The sequence below is a fragment of the Triticum dicoccoides genome, chromosome 5B, assembly GCF_002162155.2.
Source record: "Triticum dicoccoides isolate Atlit2015 ecotype Zavitan chromosome 5B, WEW_v2.0, whole genome shotgun sequence".
Classification (NCBI taxonomy): Eukaryota; Viridiplantae; Streptophyta; class Magnoliopsida; order Poales; family Poaceae; genus Triticum; species Triticum dicoccoides.
Genome location: NC_041389.1, coordinates 309597154 through 309619941, shown reverse-complemented (window position 1 = coordinate 309619941; position 22788 = coordinate 309597154). Strand labels below are relative to the sequence as shown.

The window sequence follows — 22788 nt, the reverse complement described above, 5'->3', positions numbered from 1 at the left end:
ATCATAAGACTATGAAACTCTGTCATCCTTGAATTTGGTCTAGCGCACATGGACACCTCCTCTTGGCATATGGATGGATCCGTTTTAGAATGGTGAGAAAAGCGAACCTGCTTGCAAAACCCAAACCGACGAGCTTGGCCTCACTTACAATGTTAGTCTCTTGGATGATCTGGAACGAGCGTAATGCTCGGGTCTTTCGACACAAGAGCACACCGCCTCCGGTCCTTCTCCATGCTATCATCAACAACGTCAAGCTTTGGGTTCTCGCAGGAGCTAAAAAACTGGGATGTATTCTTGTGCGCGAGTAGTTGCCATGCCGGGCATATGGGTCATTTGTAACACTCTAAAACACTTCTCTCTTATTTAATGAATGAGGCAAATATTTTGCCTCCGTTTCAAAAAAGACTAATCAAAATTCAACGACTACGTGTGATAAACTACGATGCAAGATAATGGCTATGGAACACATATACACCTACCAGCTACAGGGTTCTGATGCACCTTTAATGCAACGTCAGACAGGAATTCTGAAATAAATCCCGAGAGTGGATCTGAACCCTGAACTCATCCAAAAAGACCCAAGATAAAGAAACGATGCAGCACATAAGCAAGCTCATTAGGAAACCATATTGGTATTCAGTCGGACATTGCATACGACAAGGTAACAAGAAACTTATTGCACAAAAAAAGTTGAGTTCACCGGTACCGGACAACAAAGACCAAAACAAATTGTTCAAATCATATAGTGATATATGGAAGTAAAACTTCCTCGCAGAAGGATGATTATAACGTGCTGTTGCCGACAGCAAACGCAAACGATGCAACATAAGTAGATGCAGTATACTTCGAGGGCCAACTTGCCAGCAAGCTAACTGTTCCTCGAACTTAATTCATAGTAGCCATAGATGAGCACGAGCAACACTAAACGGCATTTAGTCTCCACCACAGCAGCCACACACTGGCCATTCTCTGTAAGGTAGGCAGTTTATCCAATGAGAGCTGAAGCACATAGCGCGCCTACAGTGACTGGATTCGAGTTCCTTTGATCAAACCCCTCATGCCTGAGCATCCAAGCGTTCTGCGTACAATTCATCTCCATCAGACAGTCCCCAGATCAAAATCACCCTCCAACCTCCAACTGGCCCCGGAAGACCTGGCACACCCTGTACTTTCACAGATCAAACAATACACAAGAGTTAAAACATCATAAGAATCAGTAGTAGATTGGGCAAACAAGTTCAAGGCAACAAAAGTTCCACCAAGAGAGACGATTCAGTCTTCGTAACAGCAAAAAAATGAAACATATTTGACATTGTTAAACAAGTTTGGTATTCCTTGTGCAGATTGACATTACATGCAGAATAACATATCTGAGTGAATGCAGTGCCAGAAAACAGGTACTCCCTCTGTAAACTAATATAAGACATTTAAAACGGTAAATGCATTGGAGCACCCCTATATGGAAACAGTATTAAAAAAATATCAGAAAATTTCAAAAGAAAACTGAAATTTTGGGATATCAAACCTGGGTGCCAGTTGTGCACCCGTGTTCAGTTTCGTGGGGATTGGGCGCCCGTGGTAATGTCAGTAAAAATCAAAAAAATCGTATGTACAGAAAAAAAATTGGTTGTATTGTATGTCGGACCGTAATACAACCAATTTTTTGAAAATTCATAATATGTTTTTAATAGGGATTTGTGCACCCGAGAGCCACAAATCCTCTCCCGTTTAAAACGTCTTATACTCCCTCCGTCCGGAAATACTTGTCCTAGGAATGGATGTATCTAGATGTATTTTAGTTTTAGATGCATTCATTTGTATCCATTTTCGCGACAAGTATTTTCGGACGGAGAGAGTATTAGTTTACAGAGGGAGTAACTTGCAGCTCAGGATTGAAACTACGACCCTTGTACAACATAACATCTAGTACAGTCAACATATATGATTTAACATAGTAGAAAATAGAAATGATCACCAAACAGTTTCAAACCAAATGAGAAACTGCACTAGAAGGAGCAATTCATGCTAACATACCAGTTGCACAAATGATGGCACAGCAAGAAATGCTAACACAACAGGAATGAATCGATTGTGTCTATAAGAAATGCACTAAAAAGTTGTAAGTTACTAAGTTTCATATAGGATCATTAGACTTTGAAACACAGTTTCATGTCGTACACCAACTCCCTTTCAACCATCATCAAGGAGAAGGGGGGAACATAAAAAGAAAAAAATGCACATCCTAAAGAAGGCCAGGACATCAGAAAAAAGAATAAGGAAAAATGCTGTAATGGGAGTTAGCATAGAACTTACCAAACCTAACAGCAGCACTTGCTATGCTTCCAAGACCACCATTCTCCAAAAGAAATTTAACACTATGAAAGGGCTGCAGGTATGGGTCCGAATTGAATAGGTATATCAAGCTGTGCCACTTACTCCAACAGATCCTCAGCGACTCCTATCCACATAGAAAAACATATAACTGAGCACTAATTTAGATATATAAACAAAATTAGCTCCAACAGAAGATGAAACAACGCCATTACAGACTAACATGGTAAGAGAAGTACTGCTCATGCCTAGAATCCAATTTTTTAATCTACAGGAAGGAAGATTTTTACCAGTAGTAACCATCCAGGTACAAGCTACTCCGTCACACAAGATAACGGCCAGATCCAATAGGTTTTGCCGGCTGCTTTTCAGCCACTTGACCACTATGCTGATTAATTTGTTGGTGGTTTTGAACCATATTCTGCTTTGCAGGGTCAAAAAGGTGGAAATCTTGCCATGTTTTCTCACTGGCCCCTAAGGTGTACACCCCAGAAACCTGCTGTTTCCCAGGGAAAGGGAAGGGAGTGGTGAATGCACTGCTGGTAGTGGCAACATCAGGATAAATAGCTTTTGAGTTATGAACACGTTCCAGTGATGGCTGGTAGCCATCCAGCCAGCTGTAATCATCGATCTGTTGGTGCTGCAGCTTCTCAAATGGCATAATATCATCATGGCGTTTTGGAGTGATGTGATTAAATCCTGGAGGAGGACCAACGGGCCTTGATGGACGACTCACAGGATTCTTCTTTGATACAGCTACAGGTGCGTCAGTGAGATTGATTGTCATCCCACCAGATGCTGCTACTGATGGTACAATTGAATCAGAAGTGGATGGGATGGTTTCTTCAGTCGCTTTCACCTGATTATGCATCAAACTTGTATTGTTGCCCGCAGATTCAACAGATACATGTGGAGAATATACCATTGACTGTAATCCACTCGGCCCACCCTGAAACCTCTGCTCAGGAAATCCATTTCCAGCCAAATGAACATTATTTAATCCCATCATTAAGAGTTTTTCTTGTTCAAGGAGCAATTTTGAATAATCTGGGCTGCCAAAATGTGGAACCATTGCTGCAGATACACGCGGGTCAGAGATGGCAGCTGAGAAAGTAGGCATTGTGTTCAGAGGGCCAACAAGTGGTGCACCATTACTTGCCCAGCTGGAAGTAGCCATCTCAACAGGCTGCACAAATTCGTAAGTTGTCGACATTGAAACATTGCTAGAAATAGCCTCTCGCCTGCCATTGAAAGCCCAACCACCAGAAGACATGGGAAGTGACTCGTTAACATTACAGTTTCCAGGACCTGATGCAGATGCAGTACTCTGAATAGCAACTGGTCCGCCAATTGTTGGCCACCCAGCAGTAGACATTTGTAGAGGCTGGATATATCCATTAACGGGTAGTTCGGTAAGTACTTTTGGGAGCTTCTCAGACGCTGTAGGTTTGAAAACAATTTCTTCATCATCTTCTCCCTCGGAACACAACTGTGCTCCCGACTGCATTGCTCCAAGATTAGTTGCCACTGCATCAAATTTGTTACCAACTTCATGTTCCAGCTCAACAGCATTTGTTTCAGGTGCATTGCGAGATCTATGAGTAGAGGTGGCAGCTTCAAAAACAGGAGGCTCCTTGGCCACAACAAACTTTCTTGAAGATGGGTCAAAATATATTCTCAGTTGATCAATCTGAACAAAATTGAGTAGAGCCTTCCCTGCAGAAAGTATCCGTTGTGCCCGTGCTTTCTTCTCCTTGGTGCTACCATCACTTCCAAATGTGTGCTTGCTTGAGAAATCCAAGATAATATGTGCAGGCACCAAGGGGGAAAATCCCCTTAATTCAAAATCTTCCCACAATGCAAGTCGATTGCCAGTTTCACCCTCTTCATACACGCCCATATCAAAAAAGCAAGCCTCATCATCATCACCATCAATGGACGCAAGGTCTGTAAGGATGAGCTTATTCATAAGCAAGACACACTGGTTCCAGAAGAAAGATCGAGCATTCGCATGCTTCTCGTCCATCTCCGAATCAGCAGCTAACTCCGGATGGCATGCCAGCCATTCGATGTAGACCACAATGGCTGGAAGATAGAAACTTGATGCAATATCACGAAGTTCTGAGCACCTTTTGAGAATATGTCCAACAAACTCAAAAGCAGCTGTAAATGCATTTTGAAGAAGTACCCTGCGTTGGACAATTTCAGCATATGACTGGTTATCTGGTTCCTTTTTCACGTTGTGCACTGTGAATATAAGGATTGCAACAAGTCGAACAATAACTAATGCGTTCTCTGCAGCATCAGAACCAAAATGGAACTCTTCATTTGGACCAGAAGAGAGGAGAATTTTCAGATCGTTGATGACCACATCAAACAGTTCCTCAAATGTTTCCAAACTGCCAAATAGATAAAAGAAAATTAGCTGGACAGTACGGAGGGGAGAGGGGAGAGGGGGGAGGGGTGTTAAGAGATAAGCGACAGGAAGTACCTAGTCCTTGTGAAAAGAATTCCATTGAGCCTAACAAACCGTACAAAGAAGGACTTCAGTGTATCAGGAATACTTTGCTCTCGCTCTTTTGAAGCTGCTTCAGTATTAACATCCTTGGGCTGAAACCTTATTTCGCCCCGTCCTCTGCCCCTACCAGCTGACCGTGGGGGTAATGTCCTAGCAATTGCAACTTTGTTGTTGCTTGGCAGCTGTGCATAGCCCTGGCGATTCTGCAAAAGTAATACAGTTAGAAATTCCTAAGGCATAGTGCAAAGCTGATAAAAATTGCTGAAACACTTCCAAGTTCTGTTAATAGGTGAAATCGGTGAAATGAGGGCTCAGGACAAGATTGTAACGCATTTAGCAAAACTAGTAGAGCTATTCGAGCGTCTTGTTGAATCGTACGAGCTCGAGGCTCAGGCTCCAGTTGCGCTAGAACCTAACCCAAAACAAAGCAGAGCTCGAACTATTTTGAGAACCCTACTTAGGGATACCTATTATGAGTGAACGGAAGAAATGTAAAAGCAAACAAACAGAAACCTCGCGAAACTGCAAACATAAAGAACTTGTAAGGGAGAACATAGCAGCACAAGGACTGAAGAAGAAATAAAACTCACAATCTAGCAAATAAAGCACAACTGTGGCTTGGGACATTCATATGTCTTAAGACCAGTAATATTGCGAAAACAAGTCATAACAATTGGTGTCAAATTCATGAGGCAACACTGATCATCTGATATACTGAGGTACAACAGGTCAGAGAACCATGAGTGTGGCCGTGGACCTAGACCGGGCCTAGACTGAGTATGATGTCTGTATAGACAGAACTTGGATGAGCTCAAAGACACAGCAGAGATGTAGATAAGGCTGAGTTGTTGATGATGGCTTAACATGATTGCTTTGTTTTCCCCTAGCAAAGCACGTGTATTTAGCTAGTATCAAAAGAAGTTAACCCTCACAACAAAAAACATAACAAGATGCAACTGAGTCTGGACAATCTTATTATATTTATATCAAACGAGAAGTACAATATTAGATAAAGGCAAAGCAGCTTCCAGTACCACATAGCACTGCAGATACTCTCTTCCATGCAAAATTATACAGATGTGACTGAAGGCTAAAAGATTCTACACTGGGCAACAAATAATGTGGAAACAGCAGTATACAATACTATGGAAATTAAGTTAGCGAAGAACTTAGCACCATTACCTTCTCAAAAGCAAGAATCAAGTTGTCCCGTGCTGTGGAGAAGGGAGTGTCTGCAGCTAAGCTTCGAAAGTATCTGTAGACAGCCACCACCTCATTGCCAGAGTAAGAAGCTAATATTGCAAGCTGACAAATCCAATCAGGGTCATCATTTAGATAAGTGAACAAAGAATACATGAACATTTGATGAATATAGAGTTGAGATTAAACCTGATGGTGTGCGTTGCCGCTGGAAGGGCAGATTGAAGCTGCCTCCTTGTAGTAATTAGAAGCCGCATTATATTCACGTCTTACAGAATCAGCATCACCAAACATACCCTTATAGCGGGCCAAATCACCAAGATATATGAGACAACGGTGGCATGATATCAGGGCTTTCTTAGCATCAGCTGTTCTCTTATCATTTTTGCCAGGGTTGCTTGCATTCTCAGGAGACTCCGAGAAGTAACCCAGAGGAAGGTCGTAGTTGGATTTGATCTTGAACATCAAGTCATGATAGAAGCCCGATGCTTCTGAAAGGAAGCTCCTGAAGGCCGACTTAATTCTCTTAATTCGATCAGGGTTGGCATTGTTCTTCCCATTCTGAGATGCAGCTGAACCTGCAGAACTAATGTGGTGCCTGAACTCCTCGATTCTTTTGTAGTGCAACTGCCACAAAATATACTCGATCTCATGCTTTTCACAGAAGTCATGATCTGCCAGAATCATTTTCTCAAAATTCTCACGCATCTGAAGCCATATGTTGGGATCTGATGGGACTTTGGACTGTGCTGACTTCTCAAGATGACTTTTGAGTTCGGCATTCTACACAAATAACACCACTTTATCATCATTTATATCCAAAGGTCACGCATGAAATTATTTTACTACTGACCAATTTATCAAACAGGAAACCCCAAAACCCAACAAAGAAGATGGAAACTAATTAACGCTGTTCTTCCCCCTCAAACTTGCAAACATTCAGGGAAATGATTAACTGGGATTGTCAGAGTATTTTAATTTTTTTCTTGGTAACAATCAACGGTTACTGGTTGAAAACTCAGACATAATAAACAATTCACATGAATTGGCCTATCCAAGAAGGCAAAGCAAGAAAATACACCAATCACATACAAGGCAAGGTACAGCAAGCCACATGGAACACAGCCCAACAAGCAACCTAGTGTGAAATATAGCTAGATGCCAGGTATGCAAGGAAAGTTCACCTTCTTAAGGAGGCGCTGCACGAGGTCCCGCGATGGCGGAACAGCAGTACTATCCATCGGAACAGTCATCATTCATCAATTGAACATCAGTACCATCACCTGCAACGAACTATAAGCACTGCAATTACCAACGGAATCAATCATCCGAGGACAATACAGCACAAAAAAAATGCAAAATAGCAAGCCCGAGTGGTAAAAGAAACCTAACCCAGCCCTAACGACCCGCCCAGCTAAAACAAATCAAGGAAATAAATCCATGCGCCCAAATCCGCCGGCGGCAACAGAGGACCTCTTCCTGGATCTCCCTTAACCCCAACAACCGACGGCCAGGGAAGCGGGTTCTAGTCAAAACCTAGTGCTCCGGAGCTGGAAAACTCGCAATCCGGGGAGCGATGAGGAATAATCTGCGCGAATCGAGCGGGGGAGGGGAGGGGGGGCGGGAGATTGATACCTTATCGTCGTCGTCGTCGCCGTCGCGACGGGAGCGAGAGAAGGAGAGGGGAATTTTGGGGAGGAGGAGAAGAGAGGAAGGAAGGGCAGGCTATTTTTCGTCTTTTTGTTTACGGGACGGTGTGTGGTCTGGTGCGTCGTCGCCGTGCCGTGTTCGGGTTGGACTCGACCCAAAGGCGGTGGTAGGCGGTCCCGGAGCCTGCCGAGTGGGCCCTTAGTACATTTTTACATACTAGTTTATATGCTCGTGCTTTGCAAACGGGTGAAAAAATATATACTCCCTCCGTCCTAAAATAAGTGTCTCAACTTTAGTACAACTTTATACTAAAATTAGTATAAATTTGAGATACTTATTTTGGGAGTATCTATTTTTTGTATTTTTTAAATATACATAAGCATAATGTCTTATAGTGAATTCATCATGAAACACGCTAGTTGTCCCGTCAAGCAAAATACACAACAGCACAATAATAAAGTCTAAAAGAAATATATGACAACCATTAATCATGAAAAGAGCATTAACGTCTTGTATTATGCTAGAAAAAGAGCCTTGGCCTGAATGATATGTCCACTATTACAGTCCAATAGCACTAAAGGTGAAGATAGAAAGGGATAAAGAACGTCTCACGTATATTGTAGATGACTTCTTTAAATTAAAGTCGTCCAAAATTCCGCAAAACCTTGCCCATAAATCTTTCTACATTTATCAAAGCTCCACAAAAAAATCTCAACATTTTTGAGCACTTTCTAGAACCTAGTCCTAGTTACCCATTTGAATTAAATTCAAATGTGTTTGAATTTAAACCTTCCAGTCATGTCCAGTTTACTTTTATTGTATCAAGTATATTTTGTGGAGTCCGAGTAAATTTGTCCCATGTTCAAACTTCACTCAGTTCTCTCTTTCTCTTTTCTAAACTCTCTACATGACGGAGTTCTCTCACACAATAGAGTTAGCTCTCGCGCCTAGATCCCCCTCGTCGTCGACCACTCCGGCCTCGGCGACCACCCTCAGCTTGCCTCTCGCCGTCGGCCACTCTGGTCCCGGCGACCACCCTTAGCCCGTCTCCCCCCTCCTCGCCATAGCCTCGCCTGCCCCTTTCGATGGCCGTCCCGCGCGCTGCACTAGCAGGAGTCCAGCCCCTCCTCTGCGGGCGCCAGTTCCTCGCCTCGCCCGTCGCCCTCCTACCGTGAGGTGTTCTGCTCCCTCCATCTAGCTCCCCCCTCCGCGGCGCCCTCTCCGCTCGCCGGCGTGCCCGAGTCGCATGCAGGCATGCGCTCCAAGATCCACAAGGTCGAGCGTGCTGCCTCCCCCCCCCGGATGACGGCTGGGAGTTGTTGCGGTCCCGCAAGTGGCAGTTGGCTCGGGCTTCGCCGTCGCCCTCGACCTTGTCGTGTTGGTCCGCGTCTGCCCCAGACCCCGCCCTCCGGCGAATGCCCCCGGTGTCTGGATCCTGCACCCGACCACGGGCATTCCGAGTGTCGCAGCGACGTCCGTTGTCGTCGGTGCCGCTTCTTCGGGCACATTGCGCGGCATTGCGAGCGCCCTCGCTCCCACGTCTCCTTCTCTAATGCGCCGCAGGCCAAGCACCCCCGCGTCCGCTCCCCGCCTGCTGGCCTTGCTACCGCGGACCACAGCTGTGGCTCTGGACCTGCGTCTTCCAAGTCCGGCTCCGCCACCCCAACGGACTTCGACGCATCCATTCCCACTGAGTCGCCTCGTTCTCTGACGGCCGCCCTAGCCTCTTTCGTGTCATTGCCACCCTCTGCGTCCCCGCCCCCGCGTCGGCTGCCTCAAAGGCCTCCTCGGCACCTAGCGTCTCTTTGATGTCCGGTCATTCCTCGCTACGACCAGCCGTCGCGGTCTGCTACCTGTCACGTTCTCCAGCATTAGTGGTCGCGGAGCTGGCCCTTGAGCAGCGTGCCCTTGTGGCTACCATGGCGGGCGCTCGGACCGGCATCCTCGGCCCTGAGGTGCATGCCTTCCTCCAGGACAGGTTTCAGCTCGCGGACGGCGCGCCATCGGTGCACCCCCGCAGAGCCGCGAATTCCTCCTCCGGTTTCGTGCCCTGGTGGACCGCACGCGTGTAGCCGCTGGCAATATTAGGGCTAGTCACTTCCGGCTGCTGATTCATCGCTGGAGTAGGCTGGCCGGCGGTGAGCCGGTGACTGCGCGTTTTCTCGTCCATATTGACATGGTCGGCATCCCTGATCACGCCTGGCACCATGCCTCCGCCGAGACGTTGCTCTCATTGTTCTATGACATCATTGAGCTGGCGCCGGAGACGGAAGACATGTCGGACATGTCTGCCTTTTGCCTCTTCGCATGGACTCTGAACCCGGACGCCATCCCCCGCCTCTCCGAGCTGTGCTACTTCTTGAGCTTGCGTTGGTTTTTCCCTTGAAGAGGAAATGGTGATGCAGCAAAGTAGAAATAAGTATTTCCTCAGTTGAGAAGCAAGGTATCAATCCAGTAGGAGATAGAAGCAAGTCTCCAATCTATGCACCTACACAAACAATCAAACACTTGCACCCAACGCAACAAAGGGGTTGTCAATCCCTTCACGGTCACTTGCAAAGGTGAGATCTGATAGAGATAGATATAAAAGATTACTATAACATAAAACAAAGTAAAAACAAATAAATTGCAGCGAGGTATTTTTGGATTTTTTGGTTTATAGATCTAAAAATATATGATGTAAAATAGACCCGGGGGTCATAGGTTTCACTACAGGCTCTCGAAGGAAAATAATACGGTGGGTAAACAAATTACTGTCGAGCAATTGATAGAAAAGCGCAAAGTTATGACGATATCCAAGACAATGATTATGAATATAGGCAACACGTCCGTGTCAAGTAGACTGAAACGTTTCTGCATCTACTACTATTACTCCGCACATCGACCGTTATCCAGCATGCATCTAGAGTATTAAGTTCATAAGAACAGAGTAACGCCTTAAGCAAGATGACATGATGTAGAGGTATAAACTCGAGCAATATGATGAAAACCCCATCTTTTTACCTTTGATGGCAACAATACAAATACGTGCCTTGCTACCCCTACTTTGTCACTAGAATCATCCCAACTTGTGAGGGAATCATAGCTTCCATCATTCTTTCCTCACACGGGACAATGCCCTAATAATCATGACCATCACACTTTTATTTACTTACAACTCAAGAATTACAACTCGGTACTTAGAACAAAATATGACTCTATATGAATGTCTCCGGCGGTGTACCGGGATGTGCAATGATCAAGAGTGACATGTATAAAACAAATATTATATCAACTACATGATCATGCAAAGCAATATGACAATGATGGTGCGTGTCATAATAAATGAAACGGTGGAAGTTGCATGGCGATATATCTTGGAATGGCTATGGAAATGCCATAATAGGTAGGTATGGTGACTGTATTGAGGAATGATATATGGTGGGTTTAATGCACTGGCGAAAGTTGTGCAGTACTAGAGAGGCTAGCAATGGTGGAAGGGTGAGAGTGACTATAATCCATGGACTCAACATTAGTCATAAAAGAACACACATACTTATTGCAAAATTCTATTAGCTATCGAAACAAATTACCACACACATGCTCCTAGGGGGATAGATTGGTAGGAAAAGACTATCGCTCGTCCCCGACCGCCACTCATAAGGAAGACAATCAATAAATAAATCATGCTCCGACTTCATCATATAACGGTTCACCATACGTGCATGCTACGAGAATCAAAAACTTTAACACAAGTATTTCTACCAATCCACAATTACTCACTAGCATGACTCTAATATCACCATCTTTATATCTGAAAATAATCATAAGGAATCAAACTTCACATAGTATTCAACGCTCTTTTATGAAAGTTTTATTATATCCCTCTTGGATGCCTATCATATTAGGACTAAATTCATAACCTATGCAAATTACCATGATGTTTAGAGAGACTATCAAAATAATATAAGTGAAGCATGAGAGTTCAACAATTTCTATAAACAAAGCCACCACCGTGCTCTAAAAAGATATAAGTGAAGCACTTTAGCAAAATTGCCTAGCTCAAAAGATATAAGTGAAGCACATAGAGTATTCTAATAAATCAAGATTCATGTGTGTCCCTATCAAAAGGAGTGTACAACAAGGATGATTGTGGCAAACTAAAAATAAAAGACTCATATCATACAAGACGCTCCAAGCAAAACATATATCATGTGGTGAATAAAAATATAGCCTCAAGTAAATTTACCGATAGACGAAGGCGAAAGAGGGAATGCCATCCGGGGCATCCCCAAGCTTAGATGCTTGGTCGTCCTTGAATATTACCTTGGGGTGCCTTGGGCATCCCCAAACTTAGGCTCTTGCCACTCCTTATTCCATAGTCCATCAATGTTGGGGAACGTTGCATAAAATAAAAAAATTCTATGTTCACCAAGATCAATCTATGAGTTCATCTAGCAACGAGAGAGAGGAGTGCATCTACATACCCTTGTAGATCGCGAGCGGAAGCGTTCAAGAGAACGGGGTTGAGGGAGTCGTACTCGTCGTGATCTAAATCACCGGAGATCCTAGCGCCGAACGGACGGCACCTCCGCGTTGAACACACGTACGGTCAGCGTGACGTCTCCTCCCTCTTGATCCAGCAAGGGGGGGGAGAGGTTGATGAAGATCCAGCAGCACGACGGCATGGTGGTGGATGCAGCAGGGTTCCGGCAGGGCTTCGCCAAGCGTTTGCGGGAGGAGGAGGTGTAGCAAGGGGGAAGGGAGGCGCCAGGGGTCAGGGTGCGGCTGCCCTCCCACCCCCCTCTTTATATAGGGACCCCAGGGGGTGCGCCGGCCCTAGGAGATGGGATCTCCTAGGGGGGCGGCGGCCAAGGGGGGAGACTTGCCCCCCAAGGCAAGTGGAGGCGCTCCCTCCCCTAGGGTTCCCAACCCTAGGCGCAGAGGGGGGCCCAGGGGGGCGCACCAGCCCACCAGGGGCTAGTTCCCCTCCCACTTCAGCCCATGGGGCCCTCTGGGATGGGTGGCCCCACCCGGTGGACCCCCTGGACCCTTCCGATGGTCCCGGTACAATACCGGTGACCCCCAAAACTTTCCCGATGGCCTAAACTCAACTTCCCATATATAATTCTTTACCTCCGGACCATTCCGGAACTCCTCGTGACGTCCAAGATCTCATTCCGGACTCCGAACAACTTTCGGTTTGCTGCATACTAATATCTTTACAACCCTAGCATCACCGAACCTTAAGTGTGTAGACCCTACGGGTTCGGGAGACAGGCAGACATGACCGAGACTGCTCTTTGGTCAATAACCAACAGCAGGATCTGGATACCCATGTTGGCTTCCACATGCTCCTCGATGATCTCATCGGATGAACCACGATGTCGAGGATTCAAGCAACCCCGTATACAATTCCCTTTGTCAATCGGTATGTTACTTGCCCGAGATTCGATCGTCGGTATCCCAATACCTCGTTCAATCTCGTTATCGGCAAGTCACTTTACTCGTACCATAATGCATGATCTCGTGACCGGACACTTGGTCACTTTGAGCTCATTATGATGATGCATTACCGAGTGGGCCCAGTGATACCTCTCCGTCATACGGAGTGACAAATCCCAGTCTCGATCCGTGTCAACCCAACAGACACTTTTGGAGATACCCGTAGTATACCTTTATAGTCACCCAGTTACGTTGTGATGTTTGGTACACCCAAAGAACTCCTACGGTATCCGGGAGTTACACGATCTCATGGTCTAAGGAAAAGATACTTGACATTGGAAAAGCTCTAGCAAAACGAACTACACGATCTTGTGCTATGCTTAGGATTGGGTCTTGTCCATCACATCATTCTCCTAATGATGTGATCCCGTTATCAATGACATCCAATGTCCATAGTCAGGAAACCATGACTATCCGTTGTTCAACGAGCTAGTCAACTAGAGGCTCACTAGGGACATATTGTGGTCTATGTATTCACACGTGTATTACGATTTCCGGATAATACAATTATAGCATGAATAAAATACAATTATCATGAACAAGGAAATATAATAAAAAGCCTTTTATTATTGCCTCTAGGGCATATTTCCAACAGTCTCCCACTTGCACTAGAGTCAATAATCTAGTTACATTGTGATGAATCGAACACCCATAGAGTTCTGGTGTTGATCATGTTTTGCTCGTGGAAGAGGTTTAGTCAACGGATCTGCGACATTCAGATCCGTATGTACTTTGCAAATATCTATGTCTCCATCTTGAACATTTTCATGGATGGAGTTGAAATGACGCTTGATGTGCCTGGTCTTCTTGTGAAACCTGGGCTCCTTTTCAAGGGCAATAGCTCCAGTGTTGTCACAGAAGAGAGTGATTGGCCCCGACGCATTGGGTATGACTCCTAGGTCGGTGATGAACTCCTTCATCCATATTGCTTCATGCACTGCCTCCGAGGCTGCCATGTACTCCGCTTCACATGTAGATCCCGCCACGACGCTCTGCTTGCAACTGCACCAGCTTACTGCTCCACGATTCAACATATACACGTATCCGGCTTGTGACTTAGAGTCATCCAGATCTGTGTCGAAGCTAGCGTCGAAGCAACCCTTTACGACGAGCTCTTCGTCACCTCCATAGACGAGAAACATGTCCTTTGTCCTTTTCAGGTACTTCGGGATATTCTTGACCGCTGTCCAGTGTTCCTTGTCGGGATTACTTTGGTACCTTCCTACCAAACTTACGGCAAGGTTTACGTCAGGTCTGGTACACAACATAGCATACATAATAGATCCTATGGCTGAGGCATAGGGGATGACACTCATCTTTTCTTTATCTTCTGCCGTGGTCGGGCATTGAGCCGAGCTCAATCTCACACCTTGCAATACAGGCAAGAACCCTTTCTTGGACTGATCCATATTGAACTTCTTCAATATCTTATCAAGGTATGTGCTTTGTGAAAGACCTATGAGGCGTCTCGATCTATCCCTATAGATCTTGATGCCTAATATGTAAGCAGCTTCTCCAAGGTCCTTCATTGAAAAACACTTATTCAAGTAGGCCTTAATGTTGTTCAAAAGTTCTATATCATTTCCCATCAAAAGTATGTCATCTACATATAATATGAGAAATGCTATAGAGCTCCCACTCACTTTCTTGTAAACGCAGGCTTCTCCATAAGTCTACATAAACCCAAACGCTTTGATCATCTCATCAAAGCGAATGTTCCAACTCCGAGATGCTTGCACCAGCCCATAAATGGATCGCTGGAGCTTGCATACCTTGTTAGCATTCTTAGGATCGACAAAACCCTCTGGCTGCATCATATATAGTTCTTCCTTAAGATAGCCGTTAAGGAATGCCGTTTTGACATCCATCTGCCATATCTCATAATCATAGTATGCGGCAATTGCTAACATGATTCGGACGGACTTCAGCTTCGCTACGGGAGAGAAAGTCTCATCGTAGTCAACCCCTTGAACTCGCTGATAACCCTTAGCGACAAGTCGAGCTTTATAGATGGTAATATTACCATCCGCGTCCGCCTTCTTCTTAAAGATCCATTTGTTTTCTATCGCTCGCCGATCATCGGGCAAGTCTGTGAAAGTCCATACTTTGTTTTCATACATGGATTCTATCTCGGATTGCATGGCTTCAAGCCATTTGTTGGAATCTCGGCCCGCCATCGCTTCTTCATAGTTCGAAGGTTCACCGTTGTCTAACAACATGATTTCCAGGACAGGGTTGCCATACCACTCTCGTGTGGAATGTGTCCTTGTGGACCTATGAAGTTCAGTAGCAACTTGATCCGAAGTACCTTGATCATCATCATTAATTTCCTCTTCAGTCGGTGTAGGCACGACAGGAACATTTTCCTGAGCTGCACTACTTTCCGGTTCAAGAGGTAGTACTTCATCGAGTTCTACTTTCCTCCCATTTACTCCTTTCGAGAGAAACTCTTTTTCTAGAAAGGATCCATTCTTGGCAACAAAGATCTTGCCTTCGGATCTAAGGTAGAAGGTATACCCAATGGTTTCCTTAGGGTATCCTATGAAGACGCATTTTTCCGACTTGGGTTCGAGCTTTTCAGGTTGAAGTTTCTTAACATAAGCATCGCATCCCCAAACTTTTAGAAACGAGAGCTTAGGTTTCTTCCCAAACCATAATTCATACGGTGTCGTCTCAACGGATTTAGATGGAGCCCTATTTAAAGTGAATGTAGCTGTCTCTAGAGCGTATCCCCAAATGATAGCGGTAAATCGGTAAGAGACATCATAGATCGCACCATATCCAATAGAGTGCGATTACGATGTTCAGACACACTGTTATGCTGAGGTGTTCCAGGCGGCGTGAGTTGTGAAACGATTCCACATTTTCTTAAGTGCGTACCAAATTCGTGACTTAAATATTCTCCTCCACGATCTGATCATAAGAATTTTATTTTTCGGTCACGTTGATTCTCTACTTCATTCTGAAATTCCTTGAACTTTTTAAAGGTCTCAGACTTGTGTTTCATTAAGTAGACATACACATATCTACTTAAGTCATCAGTGAGAGTGAGAACATAACGATATCCTCCGTGAGCCTCAACGCTCATTGGACCACACACATCAGTATGTATGATTTCCAATAAGTTGGCTGCTTGCTCCATTGTTCCAGAGAACGGAGTCTTGGTCATTTTGCCCATGAGGAATGGTTCGCATGTGTCAAATGATTCATAATCGAGAGACTCTAAAAGTCCATCAGCATGGAGCTTCTTCATGCGCTTGACACCAATGTGACCAAGGCGGCAGTGCCACAAGTATGTGGGACTATCGTTATCAACTTTACATCTTTTGGTATTCACACTATGAATATGTGTAACATTATGTTCGAGATTCATTAAGAATAAACCATTGACCATCAGGGCATGACCATAAAACATATCTCTCATATAAATAGAACAACCATTATTCTCGGATTTAAATGAGTAGCCATCTCGTATCAAACGAGATCCAGATACAGTGTTCATGCTCAAACTTGGCACTAAATAACAATTATTGAGGTTTAAAACTAATCCCGTGGGTAAATGTAGAGGTAGCGTGCCGACGGCGATCACATCGACCTTGGAACCATTCCCGACGTGCATCGTCACCTCGTCCTTCGCCAGTCTCCGCTTATTCCGCAGCTCCTGCTGCGAGTTACAAATATGAGCAACGGCACCGGTATCAAATACCCAGGAGTTACTATGAGTACTGGTAAGGTACACATCAATTACATGTATATCACATATACCTTTAGTGTTGCCGGCCTTCTTGTCCGCTAAGTATTTGGGGCAGTTCCGCTTCCAGTGACCCTTCCGTTTGCAATAAAAGCACTTAGTCTCAGGCTTGGGTCCATTATTTGACTTCTTCCCGGCAACTGACTTACCGGGTGCGGCAACATCCTTGCCGTCCTTCTTGAAGTTCTTCTTACCCTTGCCCTTCTTGAACTTGGTGGTTTTATTGACCATCAACACTTGATGTGCTTTCTTGATTTCTACCTCTGCCGACTTCAGCATTGAAAATACTTCAGGAATAGTTTTCACCATCCCCTGCATATTGTAGTTCATCACAAAGCTCTTGTAGCTCGGTGGGAGCGACTGAAGGATTCTGTCAATGACCGCCTCGTCCGGGAGGTTAATGTCCAGCTGGGACAGGTGGTTGTGCAACCCAGACATTTTGAGTATGTGCTCACTGACAGAACTATTTTCCTCCATCTTACAACTATAGAACTTGTCGGAGACTTCATATCTCTCGACCCGGGCATGAGCTTGGAAAGCCATTTTCAGCTCCTCGAACATCTCATATGCTCCGTGTTGCTCAAAATGCTTTTGGAGCCCCGATTCTAAGCTGTAAATCATGCCGCACTGAACGAGGGAGTAATCATCAGCACGTGACTGCCAAGCGTTCATAACGTCTTGGTTCTCTGGGATGGGTGCTTCACCTAGCGGTCCTTCTAGGACATATGCTTTCTTGGCAGCTATAAGGATGATCCTCAGGTTCCGGACCGAGTCCGTATAGTTGCTGCCATCATCTTTCAGCTTGGTTTTCTCTAGGAACGCGTTGAAGTTCATGTTGACATGAGCGTTGGCCATTTGATCTACAAGACATATTTTGCAAAGATTTTAGACTAAGTTCATGATAATTAAGTTCATCTAATCAAATTATTTAATGAACTCCCACTCAGATTAGACATCTCTCTAGTCATCTAAGTGTTACATGATCCGAGTCGATTAGGCCGTGTCCGATCATCACGTGAGACGGGCTAGTCATCATCGGTGAACATCTCCATGTTGATCGTATCTTCCATACGACTCATGTTCGACCTTTCGGTCTCTGTGTTCCGAGGCCATGTCTGTACATGCTAGGCTCGTCAAGTTAACCTAAGTGTTTTGCATGTGTAAAATTGTCTTACACCCGTTGTATGTGAACGTAGGAATCTATCACAGCCGATCATCACGTGGTGCTTCGAAACGACGAACTTTAGCAACGGCGCACAGTTAGGGGGAACACTTTCTTGAAATTATTATGAGGGATCATCTTATTTACTACCGTCGTTCTAAATAAACAAGATGCATAAACATAATAAACATCACATGCAATTAAATAGTAGTGACATGATATGGCCAATATCATATAGCTCCTTTGATCTCCATCTTTGGGGCTTCATGATCATCTTCGTCGCCGGCATGACACCATGATCTCCATCATCGTGTCTCCATGAAGTTGCTCGCCAACTATTACTTCTACTACTATGGCTAACGGTTTATCAATAAAGTAAAGTAATTACATGGCGTTAAATCATTGACACGCAGGTCATACAATAATTAAGACAACTCCTATGGCTCCTACCGGTTGTCATACTCATCGACATGCAAGTCGTGATTCCTATTATAAGAACATGATCTCATACATCACAATATATCATTCATCATCCATCACAACTTTTGGCCATATCACATCACAAAGCAATTGCTGCAAAAACAAGTTAGACGTCCTCTAATTGTTGTTGCATCTTTTACGTGGCTGCAATAGGATTCTAGCAAGAACGTTTTCTTACCTACGAATAACCACAACGTGATTTGTCAACTTCTATTTACCCTTCATAAGGACCATTTCCATCAAATCCGCTCCAACTAAAGTGGGAGAGACAGACACCCGCTAGCCACCTTATGCAACTAGTGCATGTTAGTCGGTGGAACCTGTCTCACGTAAGCGTACGTGTAAGGTCTGAAGGAAATATGCCCTAGAGGCAATAATAAAGTTATTATTTATTTCCTTATATCATGATAAATGTTTATTATTCATGCTAGAATTGTATTAACCGGAAACATAATACATGTGTGTATACATAGACAAACATAGTGTCACTAGTATGCCTCTACTTGACTAGCTCGTTTATCAAAGATGGTTATGTTTCCTAACCATGGACAAAAGAGTTGTCATTTGATTAACGAGATCACATCATTAGGAGAATGATGTGATTGACTTGACCCATTCCGTTAGCCTAGCACTTGATCGTTTAGTATATTGCTATTGCTTTCTTCATGACTTATACATGTTCCTGTAACTATGAGATTATGCAACTCCTGTTTACCGGAGGAACATTTTGGGTGCTACCAAACGTCACAACGTAACTGGGTGATTATAAAGGAGTACTACAGGTGTCTCCAAAGGTACATGTTGGGTTGGCGTATTTCGAGATTAGGTTTTGTCACTCCGATTGTCGGAGAGGTATCTCTGGGCCCTCTCGGTAATGCACATCACTATAAGCCTTGCAAGAAATGTAGCTAATGAGTTAGTTACGCAATGATGCATTACATAACGAGTAAAGAGACTTGCCGGTAACGAGATTGAACTAGGTATTAGATACCGACGATCGAATCTCGGGCAAGTAACATGCCGATGACAAAGGGAACAAAGTATGTTGTTATGCGGTTTGACCGATAAAGATCTTCGTAGAATATGTAGGAGCCAATATGGGCATCCAGGTTTCGCTATTGGTTATTGACCAAGAATAGTTCTAGGTCATGTCTACATAGTTCTCGAACCCGTAGGGTCCGCACGCTTAAGGTTTCAATGACAGTTATATTATCAGTTTATGAGTTTTGATGTACCGAAGGAGTTCGGAGTCCCGGATGAGATCGGGGACATGACGAGGAGTCTCGAAATGGTCGAGACATAAAGATTGATATATTGGACGACTATATTCGGAGTTCGGAAAGGTTCCGAGTGATTCGGGTATTTTTCGGAGTACCGGAGAGTTACGGGAATTCGCCGGGGAGTATATGGGCCTTATTGGGCCATACGGGAATAGAGGAGAGAGGCCGAAAGGAAGGAGGTGCGCAGCCCCCCTCTGGTCCGAATTGGACAAGGGGTGCAGCCCCCTTTTCCTTCCCCCTCTCCCCCTCTTTCCTTCTCTCCTACTCCAACAAGGAAGGGGGAGAGTCCTACTCCCGGTGGGAGGAGGACTCCTCCTAGCCGGCCGACCCCCTCGCCCTGGCTCCTTTATATACGGGGGCAGGGGGCACCTCTAGGGACAACACACAAGTTGATCTACGGATCGTTCCTTAGCCGTGTGCGGTGCCCCCCTCCACCATATTCCACCTCGGTTATATCGTTGTGGAGTTGAGGCGAAGCCCTGCGCCGGTAGAACATCATCATCGTCACCACGCCGTCGTGCTGACGGAACTCATCCCCGACGCTTTGCTGGATTGGAGCCCGGGGAACGTCATTGAGCTGGACGTGTGCTGAACACGGAGGTGCCGTACGTTCGGTGCTTGGATCGGTCGGATCATGAAGACATACGACTACATCAACCGCGTTGTCATAACGCTTCCGCTTAACGGTCTACGAGGGTACGAAGACAACACTCTCCCCTCTCGTTGCTATGCCATCACCATGATCTTGCGTGTGCGTAGGAATTTTTTTGAAATTACTACGTTCCCTAACAGTGGCATCCGAGCCTAGGTTTTATGCGTTGATGTTATATGCACGAGTAGAACACAAGTGAGTTGTGGGCGATACAAGTCATACTGCTTACCAGCATGTCATACTTTGGTTCGGCGGTATTGTTGGATGAAGCGGCCCGGACCGACATTACGCGTACGCTTACGCGAGACTGGTTCTACCGACGTGCTTTGCACACAGGTGGCTGGCGGGTGTCAGTTTCTCCAACTTTAGTTGAACCGAGTGTGGCTACGCCCGGTCCTTGCGAAGGTTAAAACAGCACTAACTTGACGAACTATCGTTGTGGTTTTGATGCGTAGGTAAGAACGGTTCTTGCTAAGCCCGTAGCAGCCACATAAAACTTGCAACAACAAAGTAGAGGACGTCTAACTTGTTTTTGGAGGGCATGTTGTGATGTGATATGGTCAAGACGCGATGCTATATTTTATTGTATGAGATGATCATGTTTTGTAACCGAGTTATCGGCAACTGGCAGGAGCCATATGGTTGTCGCTTTTTGTATGAAATGCAAACGCCCTGTAATTGCTTTACTTTATCACTAAGCGGTAGCGATAGTCGTAGAAGCAATAGTTGGCGAGACGACAACGATGCTACGATGGAGATCAAGGTGTCGCGCCGGTGACGATGGTGATCATGACGGTGCTCTGGAGATGGAGATCACAAGCACAAGATAATGATGGCCATATCATATCACTTATATTGATTGCATGTGATGTTTATCCTTTATGCATCTTATCTTGCTTTGATTGACGGTAGCATTTTAAGATGATCTCTCACTAATTATCAAGAAGTGTTCTCCCTGAGTATGCACCGTTGCCAAAGTTCGTCATGCCCAGACACCACGTGATGATCGGGTGTGATAAGCTCTACGTCCATCTACAATGGGTGCAAGCCAGTTTTGCACACAGAATACTCAGGTTAAACTTGACGAGCCTAGCATATGCAGATATGGCCTCGGAACACGGAGACCGAAAGGTCGAGCGTGAATCATATAGTAGATATGATCAACATAGTGATGTTCACCATTGAAAACTACTCCATCTCACGTGATGATCGGTTATGGTTTAGTTGATTTGGATCACGTGATCACTTAGAAGATTAGAGGAATGTCTTTCTAAGTGGGAGTTCTTAAGTAATATGATTAATTGAACTTTAATTTATCATGAACTTAGTCCTGGTAGTATTTTGCAAATTATGTTGTAGATCAATAGCTCGCGTTGTTGCTTTCATATGTTTATTTTTATGTGTTCCTAGAGAAAACTATGTTGAAAGATGTTAGTAGCAATGATGCGGATTGGATCCGTGATCTGAGGTTTATCCTCATTGCTGCACAGAAGAATTATGTTCTTGATGCACCGCTAGGTGACAGACCTATTGCAGGAGCAGATGCAGACGTTATGAACGTTTGGCTAGCTCAATATGATGACTAGTTGATAGTTTAGTGCACCATGCTTAACGGCTTAGAATCGGGACTTCAAAGACGTTTTGAACGTCATGGACCATATGAGATGTTCCAGGAGTTGAAGTTAATATTTCAAGCAAATACCCGAGTTGAGAGATATGAAGTCTCCAACAAGTTCTATAGCTAAAAGATGGAGGAGAATCGCTCAACTAGTGAGCATGTGCTCAGATTGTCTGGGTACTACAATCGCTTGAATCAAGTGGGAGTTAATCTTCCAGATAAGATAGTGATTGACATAATTCTCTAGTCACCATCACCAAGTTAGTAGAACTTCGTGATGAACTATAGTATGCAAGGGATGACGAAAACGATTCCCAAGCTCTTCGTGATGCTGAAATCGATGAAGGTAGAAATCAAGAAAAGCATCAAGTGTTGATGGTTGACAAGACCACTAGTTTCAAGAAAAGGGCAAAGGGAAGAAGTGGAACTTCAAGAAGAACGGCAAGCAAGTTGCTGCTCAAGTGAAGAAGCCCAAGTCTGGTCCTAAGCCTGAGACTAAGTGCTTCTACTGCAAAGGGACTAGTCACTGGAAGTGGAACTGCCCCAAGTATTTGGCGGATAAGAAGGATGGCAAAAGTGAACAAAGGTATATTGGATATACATGTTATTGATGTGTACTTTACTAGTGTTTATAGCAACCCCTCGGCATTTTGATACTGGTT

At 44.7% G+C, this 22788-nt stretch overlaps 1 protein-coding gene across 2 annotated transcripts; it reads right to left on the bottom strand.

The window, feature by feature from the left end:
• Positions 1-654: 654 nt before the first annotated feature.
• LOC119308621 (protein SMG7-like) lies at positions 655-7817 on the bottom strand. 2 transcript variants are annotated; one of them, XM_037584748.1, is made up of 8 exons: positions 7685-7817; positions 7234-7342; positions 6239-6832; positions 6032-6154; positions 4823-5052; positions 2622-4730; positions 2314-2458; positions 655-1163 (listed from the first exon to the last, which is right to left on the bottom strand). In XM_037584748.1, the coding sequence occupies exons 2-6, from the start codon at positions 7303-7305 to the stop codon at positions 2654-2656; spliced, it is 3096 nt and encodes a 1031-aa protein (XP_037440645.1). In that variant the 5' UTR covers positions 7306-7342; positions 7685-7817; the 3' UTR covers positions 655-1163; positions 2314-2458; positions 2622-2653. The 2 variants fall into 2 exon arrangements, with proteins under 2 accessions (XP_037440645.1, XP_037440646.1); XM_037584749.1 differs by having other exon boundaries at positions 7234-7332; positions 7685-7810.
• Positions 7818-22788: the final 14971 nt, after the last annotated feature.